The sequence below is a fragment of the Bufo gargarizans genome, chromosome 3, assembly GCF_014858855.1.
Source record: "Bufo gargarizans isolate SCDJY-AF-19 chromosome 3, ASM1485885v1, whole genome shotgun sequence".
In the NCBI taxonomy this organism is placed as follows: Eukaryota; Metazoa; Chordata; class Amphibia; order Anura; family Bufonidae; genus Bufo; species Bufo gargarizans.
The window spans coordinates 41,197,691-41,222,340 of record NC_058082.1 but is presented as its reverse complement, the minus strand read 5'-3'; the positions used below and the strand labels follow the sequence as shown (position 1 = coordinate 41,222,340).

Sequence of the window (24,650 nt, the reverse complement as noted above, 5' to 3'; positions counted from 1 at the left end):
ACCCTATGGAAGGCTGAAATCTGCAGCATAAACTAAACTGTGCGGATTTAAAATCCATGATAATTGCGGATTTCTGACGATTCCTGCGGATTCTTTATACACTGTATGGATGAGATTTATTAAGTATCAACTTAACTTTGCTGCTATTGTAAAATGTAGTGGATTTACTGCCCACCATTCCGCCGTGGAAAATCCACTGCGTATATGCCCTGTGTAAGGTTATTTCATGTTACACCTATCCACAGGATAGAGAATAACTATTAGACTAGTGGGGGGTCCGACTGCTGGGATCCTCACCAATCATGAGAAAGGGGGCCATGTACCCTGTGGGGACCCCCAAAATGAATGGAGCAGAAGGTCGAGCCTTCATATCTTTGGGACTGCTTGAAATAGCTGAGCACTTGACCCTCGTTCTCATCATCAGTGTGATTCCTGGCGGTAGGACCCCCATGTAACTAATTCTACTCAACTGGAATAACTTGAAATAACGAGAATGCCCCTTTAAATTATCACATTGTTGACCCAGTTTTTATTTAGAAGGGGTTGTTTTTTGTGAGGCAGACCCTCTGACTTGTGGGTATGTAGGAGGTTTTAGCCGTATTTTAAAACACAGATAAAGTGATACAGTCATGAATGGTTCCAGGCAACAAACTGAGCTCTGCTACATCCAGCCTATGAGGAGTTAATCGGCTTTGTTTGCGAGTAGTATCTAAGGCTGCCGTGACAGATGAAAGTTTTGATTAGACTGCTATGTGAAGTATGAGCTGCAGCCAGATGCACTTTTCCCGCACTCACACCTGTTGCACGTTGGCTGGAAATGAATTCTTAGCTTCGATTTCATGAATTGGAAAGGTTCCCGTATGGAGATTGCAGACTATGTGTCTATCAATATCCTGTCTTTTAAGTCCTGGTGTCACGGATGAGGTATAGGAGGAAACACCAAACTGACAACCAGGAGGGAAAGGGAAAGCCACTAGGCCTCAATGCTAGGGAGAGGAAAAGGTCACCTCCTAGTAACCCTACTCCTGGCCCTGACTCCTAACCGTATGGGCACCCCTTGAAGGTAGAAATACCCATACCCTGGAACCTGGGACCCTGGAGAGCCCTAAGAATATTGTCAGGGCTGAGACAACCCGTTCCTGAAGGAAGGAACAGGCCTCTCCCTGAGGCCTAGTAACAACAAGCAAGGAAGGGAAAACAAAACGCAAACAAACGCGACACTTAACTTCTGTAGTGATTGACGACCAATAACACCAGAGACAACCTCACACCAGCTCAGCCAAACCCAAATGAAGCTATCTACCGCACAGTCAGAAGGGTGGAGCAACACTAAGTAGGGTAGAGTAATGAGTACTAAGCTACACCTGAAACAGGGGATGAGGTCACAAACAAACACTGAATAAAGAGTAATCAAAGAGGCTGTTAGATTCCTCCACGCTCCGCCAGTCTCCTTGATCTCCTGACATCTGTCACAGAAGGGACAGTGACACCTGGTTTTATGACCTAACCCTTCCCAGTCTTGAAATCTATAAAAATGTAATCAATGTTGGCAAAATAGGTGTTCCCAGGTGGTCCGCTCTTGAACAGGTCTATGCTTCGTGATCTAGTAGGCCATCCGAGATACATTCCTGCGGAGGACAATTCTACTCAACTGGAATCCTCCAAAGATCCCCACAACAAGTATCCAGATCAAAATAGTTAAAAGCTTCCTCCAGTAGAACAGGTTGACCTACGTCACTAAAGTCCATTTGGACCTATTCAGTTGGGTGTGGAGCTCTTGGGATGACCATGGTGTAATACATGCCTCTCCCTACATCTAGTGTACTAGAAACTTCCTTGGAACCTCATTGGATATTACTTATTCTTATAGTATCCACTTTGGCATTGTTATCCATCTTTTTGATATGAAAGAGTTCTCTGATCTCCCAGCCTCCTTTCTCAGGCTACAAGCCAATGTTGTTACATCATCATGTTCTACAGGTGCTCCTCCCTCCTTTCCTCATGTCTCTGTAGGCCCCCATACACATTAGTTTATTGTCAGTTGAACCTGCCATTTTCAGGGGGACCAACCCACAACCATCTAATAGGTATGGGGAGCACCCAACTCAGACGGATGTTTCGAGAAGAGAGAAAGTTTGGGTAATATTAATTTTTTTACCCAATCCTTTTGTTCTCCAAGGAGAGGAGCCGACACCTGAGGTCGTCAGAGTGTGTGGCTGTTGGGAGAGATAGTTGTCAGCCAGCTACTGAAGGGATATATGGCTTCTCATTCTCATACCTGTCTTGCTTCCTATTCGGTACAGCCAGAGTTGCATCCTTTTTTGGGGCATTATGTCTGCTAAACATGTCCACCCTTGCATTGCTATTAATCCTTTTGACATGGAAGTGAGCACTGATCTCCTGGACACATTCCTCAAACTATAAGCCAGCCTTATTACATTAGGATGTTTAATAGGGGCTCCACCTTCTTCTCATGTCCCCTTGAGTTAGTGCAGTAGCCCTCTAATTGTCATAACCTTTCGGCCTCTAATTAGGGGCTGCAAGACTAGTACAGAGAAAAGGAGAACCCACATTGTGGAGGACAATGTCAGAAATTATAGATCTTTGGTAATGTCATTGAAGAGGAAGTTCCTGGCAGTGCTATCCAAAGATTACCCTATTACCTTGAGTGTATCTTCTTTTGGGTGGGAAGCCATAATTATAGTGTTACTCCATTCCTTGTTTTTTTCAGCTTCTCAAAGAAGTGCTCAAGATTCTATTGATTGTCTCCATGTTGCCTAAAATGTGACACCCAATTGTTGGAGTCCAGACTGTGCACGTGGTCTCTCACGATGAGGCCTCAGGACAGGATCATGGACCCACTGTATTTAGGGCTAAACCAGGGGCCAAAGGGATTTTGTATTTTTTACCTTCTACTTGACAATTCTCATGGAAAAAGGGGAGACCTCCTAAACTTCCAGCGTCGGCAGATCTCCTGGGTTCCACTAAAGCCTCACAAAAAACAGCCCCCAATTGACCACGCGTGGCTCCAGGATGTTCAGGGGCCATTGCTGTGTCTATGCATAGGGCGTGGCCTTCAAATGGGGGCATAAAGGACATTGAGCCCCTCCCAGAGGACTCTGAAAGTTTAGAAAAATGCTTTACCTTGCTGTTCATGGCAGTATGGACTACACAGGGACTCCTTAGGTTGCATCCCGGGAGTCCTCCCGAACAGCAAATGCTGGCGGCTGGCGACAAAGAGCACATTCAAAGTCTCCTCTCTGGGGTAAGAGAACATGAAATCTGTGCTTATCTTGAGATACGATGGGAGAATAATAAAAACCAGCAGCAAAGCTTTTTTTTATGCAATGTCTTTACGCGTGAGCTCAGATCTGATTCTTGCATCGACCATGTCCATATCTTTCTTAACTGGAGTTACCCTTTAAGTGCTCGGTATCCATCCATCTTCTGTAAAGAATGGCAAATGTTCCGTCTCAAAATGAACAACGTCTCCTGTATCTTCTTACAAAACACTGCGGCTCTTGAAACCGAACGCCCTAAGAGGTTTTCACAGATAGGTGCACAATGATGATCTGATGAAGGAGTATGATCCATGGGAAAGCGCCGCCTTTGTTCTCATGAAAGGGCAGCGACACCCGATACCCGGCACCTTGACGTGTGAACGGATAGGTGAGGCCCAGTCTATCTAAATATATTACCCACATCCATCTCGGGTTATCCTCCACCAGCCTGGACCGGCTCGTTAACACTTCCCCACTTCAAAGGATAAGACCCTGATGATGATTTCTGTGGAACAGGTGGAGGAGACAGATATGATCAGCCTCTTGTACTGAAACATTGTGATCCATCCAATAGAATCAGGGCGTCTTGTAAGGTGGTTTCTCTTAAGGGTTTATTGCCGGAGCCCCCGTAGATCTCAGCTGTAGATGACACATCGCTTCCTGATGATTATCTTGCACGCGTTTCAGTCCCCGGTATCTGACTGAGGCCTATAATGTTGTTCATCTTGAGCCTCCTGGTTCCTCAGCTGCTGCAGAACCTCTTTATACACACCTCAGCTGCTGCACAGCCTCTTTAAACCCCTCCTCTGCTGCACCATTTTTTATATACACCTCAGCTGCTGCAGAACCTCTTTATACACACCTTAGCTGATGCAGAACTTCATAATATACACCTCAGCTGTTGCAGAACCTCATAATACACACCACAGCTGTTGCAGAACCTCATAATACACACCACAGCTGCTGCAGAACCTCATAATACACACCTCAGCTGCTGCAGAACCTTATAATACACACCTCAGCTGCTGCAGAACCTCATAATACACACCATGACTGCTGCATAAATGAAAATATAGTGTATGTTTTCCAGGGATTGGATATTGATAGCCTATTCTCAGGATTGGTCATCAATATCGGGTTGGTGCAGGTCCCGAGTCGGATACCCGCTGATTAGCTGTTCAAAGAGGCAATTGCCCTCTCTGGGTACCTAGACCTCTTTCTAGGCCAGTGACGTCACTATACATCAGTCACATGGCCTAGGCCCAGCTCATCCCCATTGAAGTGAATGCACATGGGCTGTCATACCAAGCACTGCCAATATGCAAATGACGGCGCTGTGCTTGGTGAGCTGTGAAGAGACCACAGTGCTCACGGGAGCTCCGGTGAGCGCAGCGACCTCTTCAAACAGTTGATTGGCGGGGGTGTCGGGAGTCAGATCCCTGATGTTCAATTTCAAATTCCTGGAAAACCCCTATAATCAATAAAGGTAATAATTGATTCCATGTTTTCTCCTCCTGCAGAGCATTGTCAAAGACCTCTGCCTCCCTGGCCTTGAATCAGACACAGCACTGTAAGCAGCTGGACGGTCTGGTCTCCTCTCAGATGCAGCTCTGCCGAAGCAACCTGGAACTGATGCAGACGATCATCCAGGCGGCCAAAGAGGTGAAGAAAACCTGCATTAAAGCTTTCTCAGATATGAGGTGGAACTGTTCATCGATAGAACTGGCACCAAACTTTAATCAGGATTTGGAAAGAGGTATGATCGAATATTAAGATCCCACATCTTAACACCCTAATGCATTTGTATGAACACTCTGCTCGATTCATCAAGAACGCTATGCTCAAACGCTAAATGAAGCAGCTCCCTCTCACTCCCCTCTCACAGCAGGAAGTCCCAGCTTGATGTCAAGTGCCAGTCAGCAGATAGATTACATCTAGCCAACCAACCACATGTAACCAGACCTGTGTTTTTCTGTGAAGGTGTAGAAACTCAGTACTAGTCGCCGCCTCCCACGCTCAGCAGGCTCTAGCAGCAGTATACAGTCAGCACATTCTTCTGGACTGAGGAGGGAAGATGTGGTTTTGATTGACAGAAGAATCGGCTTCCAATTTTCAATCAAATTATTGGCAGGACACAGAAGGTGAATGTTGTCATCATGATGGACTATCTTCTGTAGTGGTTGTCAGATTGTGCCTCTCAAACAACTATAACCCCCTGTCACAGGATCTAAGGGCCTACTAGGGGTTGTAGTTTTGCAATGGCTAGGGAACCACAGGTTGGAAATGACTGATCTGATGTATCCTGACTAATGTGGTTAGAGTCTGAGGGTCAGACTAAAGGTTTATGCATTCAGGTAGTGCTCTAACACATGTGGGCTCCTGTGACACTTTTTAGGGACCCAGCATCTTGGCACCCCTGCCTGACATCACCAGCCAAATGTCTCACAGTCAACGGCTTCACAAGAAGGCCACAGTACCCTTCCAACATCTGTCACTTGGCCTCCTGGTAACCTATCCACTGGACAAATGTTAGGCAAAACCCCAAACTCCCCTACCACTACCATCTCCAACAATTTGTATGGAATTGGCAACAGTTATGTCCGGGCACAGCTGGAACCCCAGTGCTGCATAGGAAAGGGAATGTGGGACATGATCCTTCATTCTAGCCACGGGTGTAACTACCTTAGTGGCAGACCATGTGATTGCTATGGGACCCAGGGCAAGAGGCAGCCCAGTTAGGATCATCCGCTCTTCTACTGGTGATGAAAACTTGGTCAGGACTCTACCCTCTAAAGGAACAACTTTTAGCAGATGAAGCAGTGGAAAAATTGCCCAAAGGTCATCGAAAAGGGTTTAGGCAGAAACCCTTCTGTCCTGTGTGGAGAGCCTGGTTTGATCCTTGCTATGGGGCCCTTACTTTTCTATGTATGCAACTGGGTGGGGGGTCTATTGGAAAGGCACAAAGTCTTAATTCCAAGCTTTTAGACCCTAAAATGTAAAAGTTATAACAGGGCTCCTTTGCCTTCCACATACCATTGATAACTTTGTAGGTTGCACTTGAGCTGCTACCAAGATTACCTAGTTGGTGCATGTGTCACCGATTAGGGAGTAGAATGGGGTGTAGAGTGAGCATCATACTATATGAGAATTGTGCACCCCACTTTTCATTGAGCTCTCTAGGTCCGGAGCTGGTAATAACCACACACAAGGAAGGAACATATAATGATGTCCTTAGACTCAATTGCCACATTTCCTAAGGGAAATACCCCCACGTAAACTTTTGGGAATCTGAGACAACACAACAAGATTGGCCCAAATGGGGGATGCACTATTTTGTTGCCTTTGATCCATAACATCCCCAGGAACGAAGTGCCCCACACGAAATTTACAACACCTCTAGAAACCGCATCATCAGAAATAGAGGACGGTCAGGGAGACATCTCTGTTTTGACAACAAGCTAATGATCCCATCAGTCATGATCAGTAATTGTCTAGGAATACAGCAGCAGAGACAGAAGGACAGGACTGAGTGGGAGTGTGTGACTTTTTCATGAATCGCACAGTTGTAAAACCTTATTCTTGTCCAGGTCTCCTATAAAACAAAATTCAAACAAATTTAAAAAATTCTTCAAAAATATCAAAAATGTCAAGACCTTTTTAATTGGGCGAAACATAAAAACAGTCACTTTATACAAATTTGTACATAGTAACAAGCTGTTATATCCCCAGTTCAAGCAGCGTAGGGGGAGGCAAAAATTAAATGTCCCACTGTACTTTTGGAATTTTCTGGGTGAGACCTCGCTATGGGTAAAGAGTGAAAGGACGATGGAAATAAAGATAATGATTGACAGACTAAATGTGAGAGAGAGATGGAGAAAAAGACAAAAATGAGATAGATAAGGAGGGGTGAGCAAGAGTCAGAGATAGACTAAGGGCTCATGCATACAAACGTATTTTCTTTCCGTTTTCTTTTCTTGTTTTATTTGCGAACCGTATGCAGAACCATCATTTCAATAGGTCCGCAAAAAAAAACTGAAGTTACTCTGTGCCATTCCATTTTCGTACGTCTGTATTTCCGTTCCGCAAAAAAATAGAACATGTCCTATTATTGTCCGCATCACAGACAAGGATAGGACTGTTCTATTAGGGATCAGCTGTTCCGTTCCGCAAAATACGGAATGCACACGGACGTGACCTGTATTTTTTGCGAATCTTTTTTTTGCGGACCTCAAAATACATATGGTCGTGTGCAAGAATATGCAGTGTAAGAATATGAATATATAATATATAATAATGTTGATATTGTCCACCTGTGAGCAGAAATCCACAAATAGGGAAGGTTTAAATAAAAAATAAAAAGCAAATAAATTTTTTTTATATTTGAAAAAAAAAAATTGTTAAAATGAAATCGGAAACAAAAAATAAATAAAAAAGAAACCTAACTGAAAAAATATTTTATCATTAAAGATGTTTTTAATTTAATGAAAACTGAAACGATCAACAAAGATGACGAGCGTTATATAAAAAAAGATAAAATATATATATTTTTAAAAGAAATTGAAAATAAAAATGTATTTGAGATCTCCAAAAAAAGATAAAATTTTTTGCTTTTGTTACATTCAACTGGTGTTTATCTCATGGAAGTGTTGAGTATATTTTGGGATTTTTTTTCCAGCTAGAGAATTAGGTAAATAGAATCACGGTACAGTGACTCAGAATGGGAAGAGAATGAAGACGTTGAGAGTATCGGGTCACTCGTGGTTGTTTTGGGCACATAGAGCATCGCAGACCTCGGCGTGAACTTTCGACCTTGTATATACAGCGCACACGAACCAGCGCTCTCCTTTTAATGGCATTTTGACTACAAGAGGGTGCGGAAAAGAGAAGGGGCGTAGAAGGAAGGAGTGTGGGGGAGGCAAAAGTGGAAAGGTCAAATAAAAGAGAAAAGATATAATGGGCTGGAGGTGTATATCAATCAGGACATTTTGTTTTGCTTTTAATTTCTTCTTATTATTTGGATGACAACTCCCATTGTGTTGATTTGGTGTGTTTATGTGCCTGCAGATAATGGATTAAATGGAGCTAAAATAGAACAAAAAACGAGCAAAAAGACAAAAACTAAAATCCTACCTGACTGAAAATATTCCCAGGAACTTAAATAATTTTTCAGTATTTTTTTTAATAATGCTATTGCTTTTATAGATTGTAGAACAATAGTATATAAATATATATATATACACATCTTGTAAATAAATAAGTAATAAATAATTCTCCCTAAAATACAAAAATGTAGTTAGTTACACTGTTAGTGTTACACTACTATTTTCTGGGCTCTACCCTTGCTAATCATTATAATAATAATAAATGGACAGAGAAACTTGCATCTAGAAAAATGAGGACCATTTCCCCTTAAAGGGGTTGTGCAGTATTAGGAGAAAACCGGACAAACTTAGGGATCAGCCTAGAATAAAGAACTGGTAAGTACTTACCTGGCAGGTCCCACGTCGCCACTGTGGTTCTCTCTACTGGCATTGTGGTGTCAGGATGACAAGATGTGACTGATGCAGCCAATCACTAGTCTCTTCAGATGCACCACTGAGACCAATGATTGGCTGCAGCAGTCTTATGTCGTCGACATGACGTAACTGTTGCAGCTGCTTAAATAGAGCTCAGCTGGGAGAACCGGAGCAGTGTCATAGGAATTGTTAGGTACCATAAATACTTACCAGGTGGATCCTGTTCCTCCTGAAACCGGACAATTCCTTTAAAATAATAAAAGAGTAAATTAAATATAAAAAAAATATGAAATAAAAAATATAAAAACAAATAAACAATTACTGGTTTGACTCTGTTCACATTAATATCATGGCTTCTGCTCATAAGACAGCCATGACAGCTATGAAGAATCTGTTTTAAACTCGTAGGAATTGTGATAGACCTCATATATCCTTCAGTTGAGCTTCCATGTGCTCTTCTGCCAATGATGCTGGAACCCTTTACTTGGTCTTCTATCAGATAAGTGTATGAGAAAAGCTGAGGAACAATCAATATTGATGACTTTAAGCTACAATGGGGTTTATCACCCAGATTCTTCAGGCTATTGAACAGCAGATCCACTTAATTATATAGTAATAAAGGCAAAAAGGATCTGTCATTAATGAGACTGATAGACGCTTTGAAGTCTCACAAAGCATTTGGGTGATGATCATATTGGTGATCACACAGCGTTCCCAGAAACAGATATATGGCTTTCTCAGGATCTGATATCATAATGTAAAAGGCAAACTCAAAGGACAAAGCAGTATAACAGGATAAACACAATGTAAGCCAACCTGCTCTTCTAGGTTAACATTGTAATATTTTTAGGGACATCTTTCAGTTCAGCAAATTCATGTAATTAACACACAGTACTGTCCATGGTGTACAACAAAGTATTCAGTCACCACCGACTATGGGAGATTTATTGTAGAATCAACCCTGTCATGTTCTAATACAAAAATAGATCTGCATGGTTAGGATACTACAACTATAACACTGCTACTTCGTACAAGAATATAACTACTGTAATACTGCTCCTATCTACAAGAATATAACTACTATAATACTGCATCCTTTGTACAAGAATATAACTACTATAATACTGCCTCCTATGTACAAGAATATAACTACTATAATACTGCTCCTATGTACAAGAATATAACTGCTATAATACTGCTCCTATGTACAAGAATATAACTACTATAATACTGTCTCCTATGTACAAGAATATAACTACTATAATACTGCTCCTATGTACAAGAATATAACTACTATAATACTGCTCCTATGTACAAGAATATAACTACTATAATACTGCTCCTATGTACAAGAATATAACTACTATAATACTGCTCCTATGTACAAGAATATAACTACTATAATACTGCCTCCTAAGTACAGGAATATAACTACTATAATACTGCTCCCATGTACAAGAATATAACTACTATAATACTGCTCTTATGTACAAGAATATAACTACTATAATACTGCTCCTCTGTACAAGAATATAACTACTATAATACTGCCTCCTATGTACAGGAATATAACTACTATAATACTGCTCCTATGTACAAGAATATAACTACTATAATACTGCTCCTATGTACAAGAATATAACTACTATAATACTGCTCTTCTGTACAAGAATATAACTACTATAATACTGATCCTATGTACAATAATATAACTTCTATAATACTGCTCCTATGTACAAGAATATAATTACTATAATACTGCATCCTTTGTACAATAATATAACTACTATACTACTGCTCCTATGTACAAGAATATAACTACTATAATACTGCCTCCTATGTACAAGAATATAACTACTAAAATACTGCCTCCTATGTACAAGAATATAACTACTATAATACAGCCCCTATGTACAAGAATATAACTACTATAATACTGCTCCTATGTACAAGAATATAACTACTATAATACTGCTCCTATGTACAAGGATATAACTACTATAATACTGCTCCTATGTACAAGGATATAACTACTATAATACTGCTCCTATGTACAAGAATATAACTACTATAATACTGCCTCCTATGTACAAGAATATAACTACTATAATACTGCTCCTATGTACAAGAATATAACTACTATAATACTGCCTCCTATGTACAAGAATATAACTACTATAATACTGCTCCTATGTACAAGAATATAACTACTATAATACTGCCCCTATGTACAGCAATATAACTACTATATTAATACTTCTATAATACTGCTCCTATCTACCTATCTATCTATCTCTCTATCTCTCTATGTATCTACAGATATGTTTGGTTGTAGCTTGGAGATGGTTAAAAACAGTGACCATATTTCTGTAGCGTGTTGTGGAGATCACTGTGACATTCTTCAGGTGGAGTCGGCTCGGTGAATGTCTCAGAAGGGAAGCCAAACTATTAAAGTCCTGGACTTCAGTCAAATGACTCTCACAGTTGGGGGCAATGGGTCATCTAAGATGATAGAGGTGGCACATGGACAAGAGTGTGAGGATTCCTTCGGCGTCCAGACATTGGATATAGTAGTCACTTCTCTTAGACTCCCAGTTAATATACACATATTACGGGACAGTCCGTGTTTTGTATCATGGCCGAGATATGGTGCTGTCCTGAGGCACACCGGACTTTGGCTGTACGGTCATGCTGGACGTTGTAGTGTCACAACTACTACACACTACATAAGTTATCTGCTAGTGGAGTGTCTGGTATAACGGCTTATATTTCATTCATATCCAGAGGTACATGCTGAGTTCTGCTGGTTTTATGTTAATTGATTGGAGCCCCAACACCTCACGGTTGCCCCCTGCTGATTCAAAGTCTCTGCGGGTCATGTTGTGGTGCATTGTGGGAGATTTAATGTTTGCACCATGCATGGTGGGCTTACATATTAAAAATTGTGGTCGAAGCAAGAAAAATTGTAGGGAAAACTTATTTTAAAAATTCCAGAAGCCCAACAGGTTATCTTCAGAATTCTTATTTCTTATCATTCAGACATTTAAACAAACTTGCAGTGCATCGGGTTTGAAGGCAACCAAATTACTTGAAAATGTCTGCAGTTTCCAAAAACTGCTGAGAATGTGCTGGAATCTGCTACGTCAGCTTATTCCAAAATGTCGCTAGAATAGATGATTCGTGAAAGAGCCTTCAAACTTATTACAATAGGTTTCCTCCTGATTTTTTATACATTACATATTTTTTCCATTTACAATTTTTTTCAAATTGTTAAAATTTCTAAATATATATATATATATATTTCCATTTACAACTTTTTTAAAGTTTTAAATAGTTGTTTTTAATCTTAAATTTTTAACCTTTGCAGTAAGGACAAACGCATTTCTTAAAATGTGTTTCCTTTCTGATTTGTCCAAGTCGGCAAAGAAATTCAATTCGAGTACGAATCGATTCTACCCAAATCAAAAGTACTTTTGATGGCTGGGAAATCAGAGAAAAGCTCTCTCATGTCAGGGATGGGCACTCTCCATAAGGAGAAAGGTTCTTTTTTCAACTTTATTCTCATCATTCCTCAGGAAATTTGCAAAAATTGCCCCCTTCCCTTTGTAACATTAGCCATCTAAAAGTCATGGAGCATGGAGCTACATCAAGGGTTGGGGGAACCACTTCTTGGTGTGAGAAAGCTGCTCTTCATTAGTATTAAGGAGTCAACCCTGTGACTACAAGGATTGTGTTATTCTTTTTCATTATGTGGTTTACAGAAGCTAAACACAGCCAGGAAATGACAACTTTCCAAAGCCGAGTACAGAAATATTCGGCACCTCATTTTTGTTGAGCAGCGTTAATAATCTTAGAGATCCTGGTAATTGCAGACGATGAAAATGACCAATAAAATAACATGGTTGATGTTCTCTTCCGCATTTTTGGTGTCCATTAATTGTGATTACGTTTTCGTTGGGTCGTGAAGTGGTTTATTTACAATGTGACTGAAGCAATGTTGGTTTTGAGATATTCCTTGGAGTTGAGTACATGTGAAAACAGAACTCATAGTTGTGCCTCAAATTTGAAAGTTGGTGAAATGTCTCCATTTTTTATTTTTTGTTTATTATATTTTTTATCAAATTTGTTTTACCAAATTTTATTAAAAAAAATAATTACAAATCAAATTTGTGCTTGGCTTAATAATGAGTTGGCCATGTGGCCTCTAGACTTTAAAGAGGGCTTCCCATCTTAATATTTGTAGCATATAGCTAGGAAATAGATGTCAGATGTCAGATAGGTGCGGGTCCCACCTCTGGAACCCATTCCTATTTCAAAAATGGAGCTCCAAAGTGAATGAGAGCCCACAGCGTATGTGCAGCTTCCTCTCCATTTAGTGCTAGGTGACTCGCGAAAAAGTGGTAAGTTTGGGGCCCCATTCTGGACATAGGAGTGGGTCCCAGAGGTGGGACCTGCACCTACTGTACCTGACATTTATGGCATATCCTAACAATACGCCCCCAAAAATATATATAAACCACCAACCAATTGCTGTTGGTGGAGTGGTATGGGGCTGAACACAATCTAATACACCAAACCAAAATTCCAAACCGCCCCACAAAAAATCATGAACAGATACTGAGTAACAATATCTTTATTTATTTAACTTAATTTAACATCAAAATAATAAACATCTAAAATCAGTCACAACAACGGCATGCACATATAAAAAGGAGGTAGCAATGGTCTTGTAGTAAAAAATACCATATATCAGGAGGGCTTACTAAGTCTTATTACGGCATTCAAATCTATCATCCAACTGCATGGGTGCAAAAAGTTAAATTAAATATAAAGTGCTTAGTGCTAACAGGATTAGAAAAATACAAATCCCAAAAAATAGATGATGAAGGCATCAGAATAGCAAAAAATCTAAATCAGAATCCCCTGAGGAAGCTGAAAAGTGAAACGTACGTCGGGGTGGAGGCACACAGGTCTGTATCTAACAATCATGTAGGGCTATACTTGGTCTTCCTAATATATGTAACTGCTTTAGATTTTTTGCTATCACCTTTTGGTTTTGGTGTTAGTTTACACCCAGCTGGCAGTTCTGCCTCAAAGAGTTCATGAACAGACTCTAGGCGGCCTGTTTCCCCTCACACTGGTCTCAGACCTACAAGCCCAGCACAAGCCTCAGATCCCAATACAGAGATCCTATCTGTTGAACCCAGCTGTCATTTAAAGGCAGCTAGGTGTTGTCAAAACCCGGACTGGCACATGAGCATTCCTCTCTTTGGCCTGGCTCATCTACATGAGAGGAGAGTGGTTGGTCACCAGACAGAACTTTCTCCCTAACAGATAATAACGGAGAGACTCGAGTGCCCAATTGATGGCCAGGCGCTCTCTCTCCACTATACTGTACCTAGTCTCGGCTGGGGTGAGTTTGTGGCTCAGGAAAACAACGGGATGTTCCTCCCCATTGATTTCCTGAGAGAGTACAGCTACGAGGTCTACTTCAGAGGCATCGGTCTGTACCACAAACTCCCTTTTAAAGTCGGGCGTCACCAAAACCGGTGACCCGCACAGGACCGACTTCAACGCGGAAAAAGCCTCTTCCGCCTGGTCATTCTAGTGGACCATCACTGACTTCCGTCTCTTCAAAAGCCCTGTCAACGGAGCCGCTAAAGTGGCAAAATGGGAAACGAACCTCATATAATAGCCCACCATTCCCAGGAACGACTTTACTTGCCTAGTGGTGACAGGTCGGGGCCAGTTCCGTATCGCCTCTATTTTGTTCAATTGGGGTTTGATGAGTCCGCGCCCAATGACATATCCTAGGTATTTAGTCTCCTCTAACCCTATTGCACATTTTTTGGGGTTAGCGGTTAGTCCAGCCTTCCGAAGAGAGTTCACTATGGCCTGCACCTTGGACAGGTGACTCTCCCAGTCGGTACTATGAATGACAATATCGTCCAGGTAAGCCGATGGGGACGAAGTACAATGTCCATTAATCATTGAAACGTGGCGGGGGCGCCATGAAGGCCAAAGGGTAACACCTTATACTGATACAGCCCCTCAGGGGTGATGAAGGCAGTTTTTTTCTTTGGCAGCCTCCGTTAAGGGCACTTGACAATACCCTTTGGTGAGGTCCAAGACCGAGAAATACCTTGCCTGTCCTAACTGCTCAATTAGCTCATCCACCTGGGGCATGGGATACGCATCAAATTTAGAAATCTCATTTAATTTACAAAAATCATTACAGAACCGTAATGTCCCACCTGGCTTAGGTATTAGAACTATTGGGCTGGCCCATTCACTCTTAGACTCCTCGATGACATCCAGCCTCAGCATTAGCTGCACTTCCTCCGAGATGGCTTTTCGCCGAGCCTCGGGCACCCAATATGGCTTTAACCGGACTTTTGTCTGGGGCTCGGTGACAATATCATGCTGGATTATGGAAGTGCACCCAGGGAGTTCCGAGAACACATCCGTGTTCCGACTAATGAACTCCCTGGCTTCCTGAGCCTGTTTGGAGGAGAGGCTGTCAGCAATCCTTATTATGGCAACCGCTTCCCCTGCAGAAGACAGAGGGGCCAAAACCTCTTCCCCTAGACAAACCGACCGCAGTCTGTCCTCAGCACAGGTCTCCCTATCCTTCCAAGGTTTTAGTAGATTAACATGGTAAACTTGCTCTGGCTTTCACCGCCCTGGCTGGTTTACCTTGTAATTTACATTTCCAAATTTCTCTATTACCTCGTAGTGCCCCTGCCAGCTAGCCAATAACTTACTGTCTACTGTCGGTACCAGAACCAAGACCCGATCACCCGTGTTAAAGCTCTGGATTCGAGCCTGCCGGTTATAGATTTTACTCTGGGCTCACTGAGCCGCCTCCATATGTTCCTGAACCAGAGGCAACACTGTCTCTATCCGTTCTTGCATCTGGGCGACTTACTCAATAACACTTTTATACGGAGTGGGCTGTTGTTCCCATGCCTCCTTGGCTACATCCAACACCCCGCGAGGATGTCTGCCATATAGCAGTTCAAAGGGCGAGAACCCTGTAGGGGCCTGGGGCACCTCTCGCACTGCGACCATGAGATAGGCCAGGAGGAGGTCCCAGTCCCTTCCATCTTTGGACACCACTCTTTTTAACATATTTTTTAAGGTTTGGTTAAATTTTTCTACCAGCCCATCCGTTTGTGGATGGTAGACGGACGTCCGTAACTATTTTATGTGCAGCAACTTGCACAATTCCCTCATGACCTTGGACATGAATGGGGGTCCTTAGTCTGTCAGAACCTCTTTGGGTAGTCCTACATGGGAAAACAACTCCATTAACTCTTTAGCTATGAGTTTGGCGGATGTATGCTGCAGTGGCACCGCCTCTGGGTAGCATAGTCTAGGATGACTAGAATGTGTTGGTGCCCTCTAGCAGACTTTAGTACTGGTCCTATGAGATCCATAGCGATTCTTTCAAACAGGACCTCGATGATCGGGAGAGGTACTAAGGGACTACGGAAATAAGGCTGGGGGCTAGTTATCTGGCAGGTCGGGCAAGACTTACAAAACTGTTCCACTTCTCTAAACACACTGAGCCAGTAAAACCGCTGTACTATACGGTCGTGTGTTTTCTGCAATGCCAGATGACCCCCGAGAACATGTTGGTGCGTTAGATCTAGTACCAGTTTGCAATAAGCCTTGGGCACCACCAACTGTTCCATATTCTCCCCCTGTAGTTGGTTGACCCGATACAGAAAATCATGGAGAACCACAAAACGCGGAAATATCGACTCGGCCCCCGGTTGTTGTGGTTCTCCATTGATCATTAATACATTCTCCCAGGCTCGGGATAATGTCGGGTCCCTGTGTTGTGCTGTACCAAAATTATCACTGGAGACATTCAAGTCTGCCAATTCAGGGCCCGGTGGCAAGTCCTCCACCTCCCCAACCATCACATTAAACGGGTTGTTCCCCCCTTATCCACCAAAGTGGCGGTAACTGTTACCGCTGGCCCTTCGGCCTCTGGTTCCCAGGGTTCTGGCCTCCCACTTGAGCAAGGCCAATCCCCTGGGGTTATCCCTGACTCTTGGGAAAGTCTCTTCTTCTTATTAGTTCATAGTGTAGCCACTTCATGAATCCTCCTGCCGGCAACCATGGTTAAAGACACCAGAGCGGTGGGGTAGTCTTTTAAATCACCATGTATGCACATTACCTCAGCTTTCCAGCCAGTAAACTCAGCGGGTCGCACCGGGGTAGCCCTTACCAGGGTCACCAGACTCCCCGAGTCCAGCAGAGCCACCGCTGGAGTGTTTCTCACTTCCACCTGGCACAGGTGATTATTATCTAGAGACTCCCTGGTACCTGTTGCACACAGCCTCCTGGCATATAGCAACTAACAGTAGCCATAGTTAGTGGGCTCAACCCTATGTGGACAGTCGGCCCTTGCGTGAATAGGCTCATGACACCGCCAACAGATCACCAGAGCCAGGTCCGCAGTGGGTACCTCCCAGGTAGACTTTTTCAGCTCCAGTCTCCGGGTCTTGGGTGGGGATTGTCGCGGTTTAACTGCCCCCCTCCCGAAAGAGCCCTCTTTTAGTTTCCTGGTAGCCTCATATCGTTTAACCAGGTCCACCATCTCAAGGGCATTAACAGGAGACGCCTGGCCAATCCAATGCTGAAGAGGGTATGGCAACGCCCTCCAGAACATATCAGCTAAAATACGGTCCAGCATAGCAGTGGGACTCAGTACGTCCAGTTGTAGCCATTTTTGCAAAAGGTGGACTAAAGCATAATACTTGGGGTCTCACGGGCTCAGCCGGGTTAAACTCCCACTGGTGCATGCTTTTGGCCTAGACCAACACATTTACTTCCAGCCTCACCAGGATCTCACCCTTGACTTTCTGGTAATCGGCCGCTTGCTCATCTGGTGAGTCGAAATACACCTGCTCAGATGCCAGAAACGGAGCGACGACCTCAGCCCACTGATCTCGGGGTAGATTCTCCTTCACGGCCACTTTCTCGAATACCGCCAGGTAGGTTTCGAGGTCATCCATGGGTTCCATCTTGGGGATCGCCGTACGAACCGCTTTCCGGGCATCGTGAACGCTCTGGGATGCTCCTGCCGTCTGTAGAGCCATCATGTGTTGCAGAAGCTGGTTTGTTTCTTCCTGCTGCTTATTAGCCTCCCGCTGTTGCAGGTGAGCCTCCAAGAGGGCCTTCATTACAGCTTCCATTTTGCCGAGTAACACGGGTTGAAATTTAGCTGGTTTAATCCAGGACATACATCCGTGCCCAGAGAATTTTTTTTCAAATATTTCGGCTTTTACGCCAGCCTCACTGCGATGGGCCCTTTTGGTTTTGGTGTTAGTTTACACCCAGCTGGCAGTTCTGACTCAAAGAGTCCACGAACAGACTTTAGGCGGCCTGTTTCCCCTCACACTGGTCTCAGACCTCCACGCCCAGCACAAGCCTCAGATCCCAGTACAGAGATCCTTTCTGTTGAACCCAGCTGTCTTTTAAAGGCAAAAGTCAAAACCCGGACCGTGCCGCACATGAGTCCAGTCCGGTGTTTGACCCCACCTGGCCGCTAATTAGTCCAACAACACACACTGGGAGGAAAATACCTGCCTCCCCATACAACTCCCTTTACTGTGTCACAATATCCTAACAATAGTGGCACTGTATATTTATTAACCTTTTGATATGTTATAGGGACATAGCAAAAGTTTAGATCGGTGGGCGTCTCAGCACAGAGACCTCCATAGAGTTCTAGAATGAAGGGAGAGAAGCATGTGTTTAGCACACTCTTTCTTGAGAGGAGAGAGAGCTCACAAAGCGCACACTTTTCTTTCCCCTGTTCTAGAGATCGATGTGGGTCTCAGTGCTTAGACACCACCGATTAAAATTTTTCATATGTCTTTATAACATATCAAAATTTTTATGAAAGTACAATTCTAATTTAAGGTGTCCGTGCAGTGGTCTGAACCCACTCATTTAAGTAGAATTGGCTGGCCACCTTATGTTTTTGGGGAGCTTAAGGCTCTCCCCAACATCTGAGAGATAAAGCATATTGCATTTCACCATGCCTGGTCCTTTGTTCCTGAGGCTGTGAAGTGGCAGAGTCTGGAAGTGTCTTATTCTCCTTTTGTGAAATTGTGACAAGTAGCTTTTGACTAACCTCTATGTCATGTTAATGGCAGCTTAAAGGGAATCTGTCAGCAGTTTTTGTCATGCTAAACTGCTAAAAACACTAGCTAGGGGTTGGGGAGTGTAATACAAACATATGTTTTCTGACCGATGTAGTGGCCTCAGGGTTGGATGCTACAGCAGAGCACTTAAGGAGCAGAATCCAGCAGCATAAAACATCATATTCTCATTATTCCTCATGATAAAATCTCCATTTGTCCTGTTCTCCCCAGCCCCTGCCTAGTACATCTATCTATTTAACAAGGCCATAACTGCTGACAGATTCCTTTTAAGTTCCAATCAACCAAATGTAAAAAATCTCATCCAGTTTTTGTTAAATATTGAGATACCTTCAGCAGAATATTGAAGCAAGTCCATTCCATTGGTCATATCAGCAGAATCTCTGGTGGTCTGTTTGGCCAGCTGTAGTCATATACAAGGATTATACAATTAAGAGAAGAATAAGAAGAGCATGTTTTTGTTTTTCAGGGACAAGAGAGTCCGCTTTTGTGCACGCTCTGTCTGCTGCTACCATAAGCCATACGATTGCTAGGGCTTGCACTCTTGGGGACCTACCAGGTTGTTCTTGTGGACCTATACCCGGGGAGACATTGGACCAAGGTTCTCGTTGGGGAGGATGTGCTGACAACATCAACTATGGTCTTATGATGGGCTCTAAGTTCTCTGATGCCCCAATGAAGATGAAGAAGGCAGGATCTCAAGCCAATAAGCTAATGCACCTCCACAACAGCGAAGTTGGGAGACAGGTGAGTTGATACTACTACAAGATGTTGATGAGATAATATATGTTGATTCTGATAGAGAATTTCCCCCTAAAAATACCAATAAATATCTAAATTATTGGGTTGTCCACTACTGTCAAGTAAAAAATTCCACTTTTCCATGTTATATGTTCCCGAGGATACCGGAAGATGACCAATATAGCTGTTGTTAAGTGAATGGGGACTTTTATGTTGGGGTGTTGGTGGTGGGTGATCTATTTTGGATCATAGAGCTAGATAGTCCCACCATGTTATTGCTCTGTTGTGTATCTGACTTTGTGTCAGGTGTCTAAATATTAGTATACTTATGTCTTCATACATTTTTGTTGTGTTATTCAATAACATTTCTGTATTCAGGTGTTGAAATCGTCTTTGGAGCTGAAATGTAAATGCCATGGAGTCTCAGGTTCCTGCTCTATTAAGACCTGTTGGAAAGGTTTGCTGGAACTTCGAGAAATCGCTTTGGATCTTAAAACTAAATATCTATCAGCAACAAAGGTAGTTCACCGACCAATGGGGACACGGAAACAGCTGGTGCCAAAGGACCTGGATATTCGACCGGTACGGGAAAGTGAACTTATATATCTTCAAAGCTCTCCGGATTTTTGTCTAAAGAATGAAAAGTTAGGATCTCATGGGACACAAGATCGGTAAGTTTGCCTTGAAACACAAGCAAAACATTATTAGACGCCATATTTGTCATAATAGGACACCACAATTTGAACAGTTTCACACTCCTTTACATTTTGGCTGTCAATACCTTGGGACACTGTTTTCTGAACCTGGGTTGGATACACAGAAGGGACCTACAACAATTGCTCTCAGTTTAACAGTAGACTTTGGCCAGATGTAGAGGTTCCTCAGAAAGACAATTTTTATTTTAGGGTGTCCCCTACGGACACAAATGAAAGGTGTTGTCTCATTAGGACAACCTCTGTCCATATCTCCAAATAGACTTTAAAATGGGCAGCCCCTTCTTGGGACCCTCTTTTATCAGCCTGAACTGAGAGTCACTCTTACAGAGACTGTCTGGAGGTCCCGAGCCATCCATGTATTGCATGGACAGCGATTCATCTACCTGGCTGCCATGTAATGCCACATTTCTCCTGTGGTGACCACTGCAAGGAAAAGATGCTTAGCTGGCTGAAGTTAACCCTGGCAAAATCAGTTGTTTGCCAGGGGTGTCTGGAGTGAAAGTTAATGATGAAAATAGTGGCACAAGATTGTGACCCAAAATGTATAATTCACTCATTACATCTTCGACCACTTGGGAAAAACCGACATGAAGTGACCATGCCCATGTTGGATAGAGATAGAGATATTGAAGTCATCTATGTAATGCAGTAACATCTATAATAGGACTATGAATAAACCCACTGTCAAACCTGGGGTGGTCAAACTGGCATATTCCCCAAGTTCTGGTTGGCAGATAGGGTGTCAACATGCCACTTTGTCTGGGCCAGGGTACCGTTTTTTTTTGCCTAATAAGATGCACCTGTCCATAAGATGCACGTAGGTTTTAGAGAAGGAATATAAGAAAAAAAAAATTGTATCAGACCTCAACTCAGACCCCCAATGTTAATCATACCTCAGCTCAGAGTCTTAATCAGACCTCTAAAAAGCCCCTCAATGTTATTAAGACCCCCAATCAGACATCAGATTAGATCCTCAATCAGACCTCAGATCAGACCCCCAATGTTTCTAAGACCCCAATCAGACCTCAGATCAGACCCCCACGTTAATAAGACCCCCATGTTAATCATATTAACAAAGACTGGCCTCATGGCCCAAGGAAACCCCCAAAAAGTGGACATCCACTAAGTGTAAAAGCAATACAAGAATTTTATTAGGCTACAAGACACACAAACATGATTAAAAATGATATACAATAAGTCAAGTGCTGGTGCACAATAAGACCAAACACCTACACAGCTCCCGCCAAAAACCGCAAATAAGGGTGAAATGTAAGTAGTCCCAAATAGCAGCCTCAAACGACATGCAACAAACATAGATTAACAAATCCTCAATAGATGCATAATACATAATAATATGGCATCAAGGAACTTATACCTGAACCAAGTAAACATACAGGAACTACCAAGGTGGGCCTGGGTCAAAAAAATCACGCGCATCGCCGGCAAAATTCAGCTTCCTCAGGGGTAAAATATTTTTTTGACCCAGGCCCACCTTGGTAGTCCCTGTATGTTTACTTGGTTCAGGTATAAGTTCCTTGATGCCATATTATTAGTGTATTATGCATCTATTGAGGATTTATTAATCTATGTTTGTTGCATGTCGTTTGAGGCTGCTATTTGGGACTACTTACATTTCACCCTTATTTGCGTTTTTTGGCGGGAGCTGGGTAGGTGTTTGGTCTTATTGTGCACCAGCACTTGACTTATTGTATACAATTTTTATTTGTGTGTCTTGTAGCCTAATAAAATTATTGTATTGCTTTTACACTTAGAGGATGTGCATTTTTGGGGGGTTTCCTTGGGCCATGCAGCCAGTCTTTGTTAATACAGTTGTTTTAAACCGCCATTTCACTCTGTTTCCATTGTAGTGTGTGCCCCACTCTACTTTGTATATACCCCCATGTTAATCAGACCTTAACCAGAGGGGGGAAAAAAGTCAACTTACCTCTCCTGTTCCGGACGCTGCTGCCGCCGCTCCTGAGTTCCGGCGTTCTTCCTGGTTTTCCTGCAGCGCTATGCTGTGACCCGTTGTCACATAGCATGAGGTTACAGAGCGGGTTGACGTCCTCACACTGTGCACTGGTTACTTTGGGGGGGAAAGAAGTGCGTCTTATAGGGTGAAAAATACGGCATTCAAATGCAGGGTGATGGCAGTGAATTGAACCTTTTCGACAAGTGAAGGAAAGCCTGGCTACAACCCTAGTACTGAACCTCCAATGCCACCCTAGGCACCAACCATTTATTCCAGGCCAACTTCTGAACGTTGACAGATGACCTCTCATGATAGGAAGGAAACATAAGACCTTAAAGGCAACAGCAATATTGGCAACCTGTAGTAGTTCCCTACAGATAGGGCAGCTTACAGTTGGTATGAGCTGCAGTGGTCATGAGTGACCATTGAATGAGAGGGAAGTGGAGGACTGTAAAAGTTTACATGGTATCACCTCATTGGGCCACTTCATAGTCTTCATGTTGAATGTATAGACTGTGAATGGCACCCATGATTCTACTGCCACACATATCTTCTCTGAAAGAAATGAACGGGGCAACACAAAAACTTTTTGTGCTCTCCGACATAAAATAAAAATTACAAAATTACAAAAAAATTCAAAAAGCTAAATCAACGAAAACCCCACAAATTTGTGCAATTTAAAAGTGCTCAAAACTTTATGAGAAAATTTTAAGAATATTTCCCAAGTAAAATTATAGTTTTTGTCTTTTTTTTTTTTTTTTTTACTTGCATTGAAAGAAACCAAAATAATCTGTCCGAAAAGCTGAAAACAAGCACGGGTGCCATATTGCCATGGTTCCTGATCTCACCAAAGTATTCAGCTTTTTTTATACCTGGTTTCTATCTGACCCCGTCCCTCAACCCCAAACATAAGTTACCGTAAAAATCCATAATTTTGGTCAATAGCCCTCCTAAATTGATGTACAGTACATTTAATTGAGTGGGATTGCAAGAAAATTGGATCTGACAGATGCAACAACTTATCCCTGGTTCTATAAAAACTGTTTTGTGTGCGACTCGAGGTATAGATGGAATTTTTATGGTGTCTGACATTATCCTGCACATGATTTGTGTCTACATATTATGATAATGAAAGGTTCTTACCAACTGTTGAAAACTGTAGATTCACGGCACGGGGTGACTCACAACGGCATTCATTGGGTCTGTACGGAATAGAAAGGAAACATTTTTGGACTTGTGGGAAAGGGAATTTTATTCAAAGTGAATCAGAATCACGTAGGCCATAGATTTATGCTGTAAGCGACCATTCATTGTACAGAGGGGGAGGACATGAGACCTTGTCCTGATGGGTTACAAAAGTCACAAATTCTATTTACATGAGAATGTCATAAGTAACACTTCAATGGACAAAGTTAATTATTGATTGAGGGATTCTTAACAGGAGCAGTTTACAATAATAATCCCCCACCTTCAATAACACTTGTTTGTCTCCGGCGCTTGTGTGGTGTGTCCACCAGAACATTTTACAGTTTTACAGATTATATTTCTAATAATCTACATAAAACTTTATAAATACAATATATTTCCTAACTTGTACTAATCCTAAATTTCATCCTGTATTATATTCCAGAGCTGCACTCACTATTCTGCTGGTGCAGTCCCTGTGTACATACATTACTTATCCTGTACTGATCCTGAGTTACATCCTGTATTATACTCCAGAGCTGCACTCACTATTCTGCTGGTGGAGTCACTATGTACATACATTACTTATCCTGTACTGATCCTGAGTTACATCCTGTATTATACTCCAGAGCTGCACTCACTATTCTGCTGGTGGAGTCACTATGTACATACATTACTTATCCTGTACTGATCCTGAGTTGCATCCTGTATTATACTCCAGAGCTGCACTCACTATTCTGCTGGTAGACTCACTGTGTACATACATTACATTACTTATCCTGTACTGATCCTGAGTTACATCCTGTATTATACTCCAGAGCTGCACTCACTATTCTGCTGGTGCAGTCACTGTGTACATACATTACATTACTTATCCTGTACTGATCCTGAGTTACATCCTGTATTATACTCCAGAGCTGCACTCTCTATTCTGCTGGTGGAGTCACTGTGTACATACATTACATTACTTATCCTGTATTGATCCTGAGTTACATCCTGTATTATACTCCAGAGCTGCACTCACTATTCTGCTGGTGCAGTCACTGTGTACATACATT

General features: G+C 42.5%; 1 protein-coding gene across 2 annotated transcripts in view; it reads left to right on the top strand.

Moving 5' to 3' along the window:
- The window catches only part of WNT11 (Wnt family member 11), a 67,360-nt gene that overhangs the window by 23,444 nt on the left and 19,266 nt on the right, over positions 1–24,650 (top strand). For both annotated transcript variants that reach the window (XM_044285634.1, XM_044285635.1), the window contains exons 3-5: positions 4,802–5,037; positions 19,448–19,725; positions 20,098–20,390. In XM_044285634.1, coding sequence (XP_044141569.1) covers positions 4,802–5,037; positions 19,448–19,725; positions 20,098–20,390 — 807 coding nt within the window. The remainder of the gene's footprint in view (positions 1–4,801; positions 5,038–19,447; positions 19,726–20,097; positions 20,391–24,650) is intronic.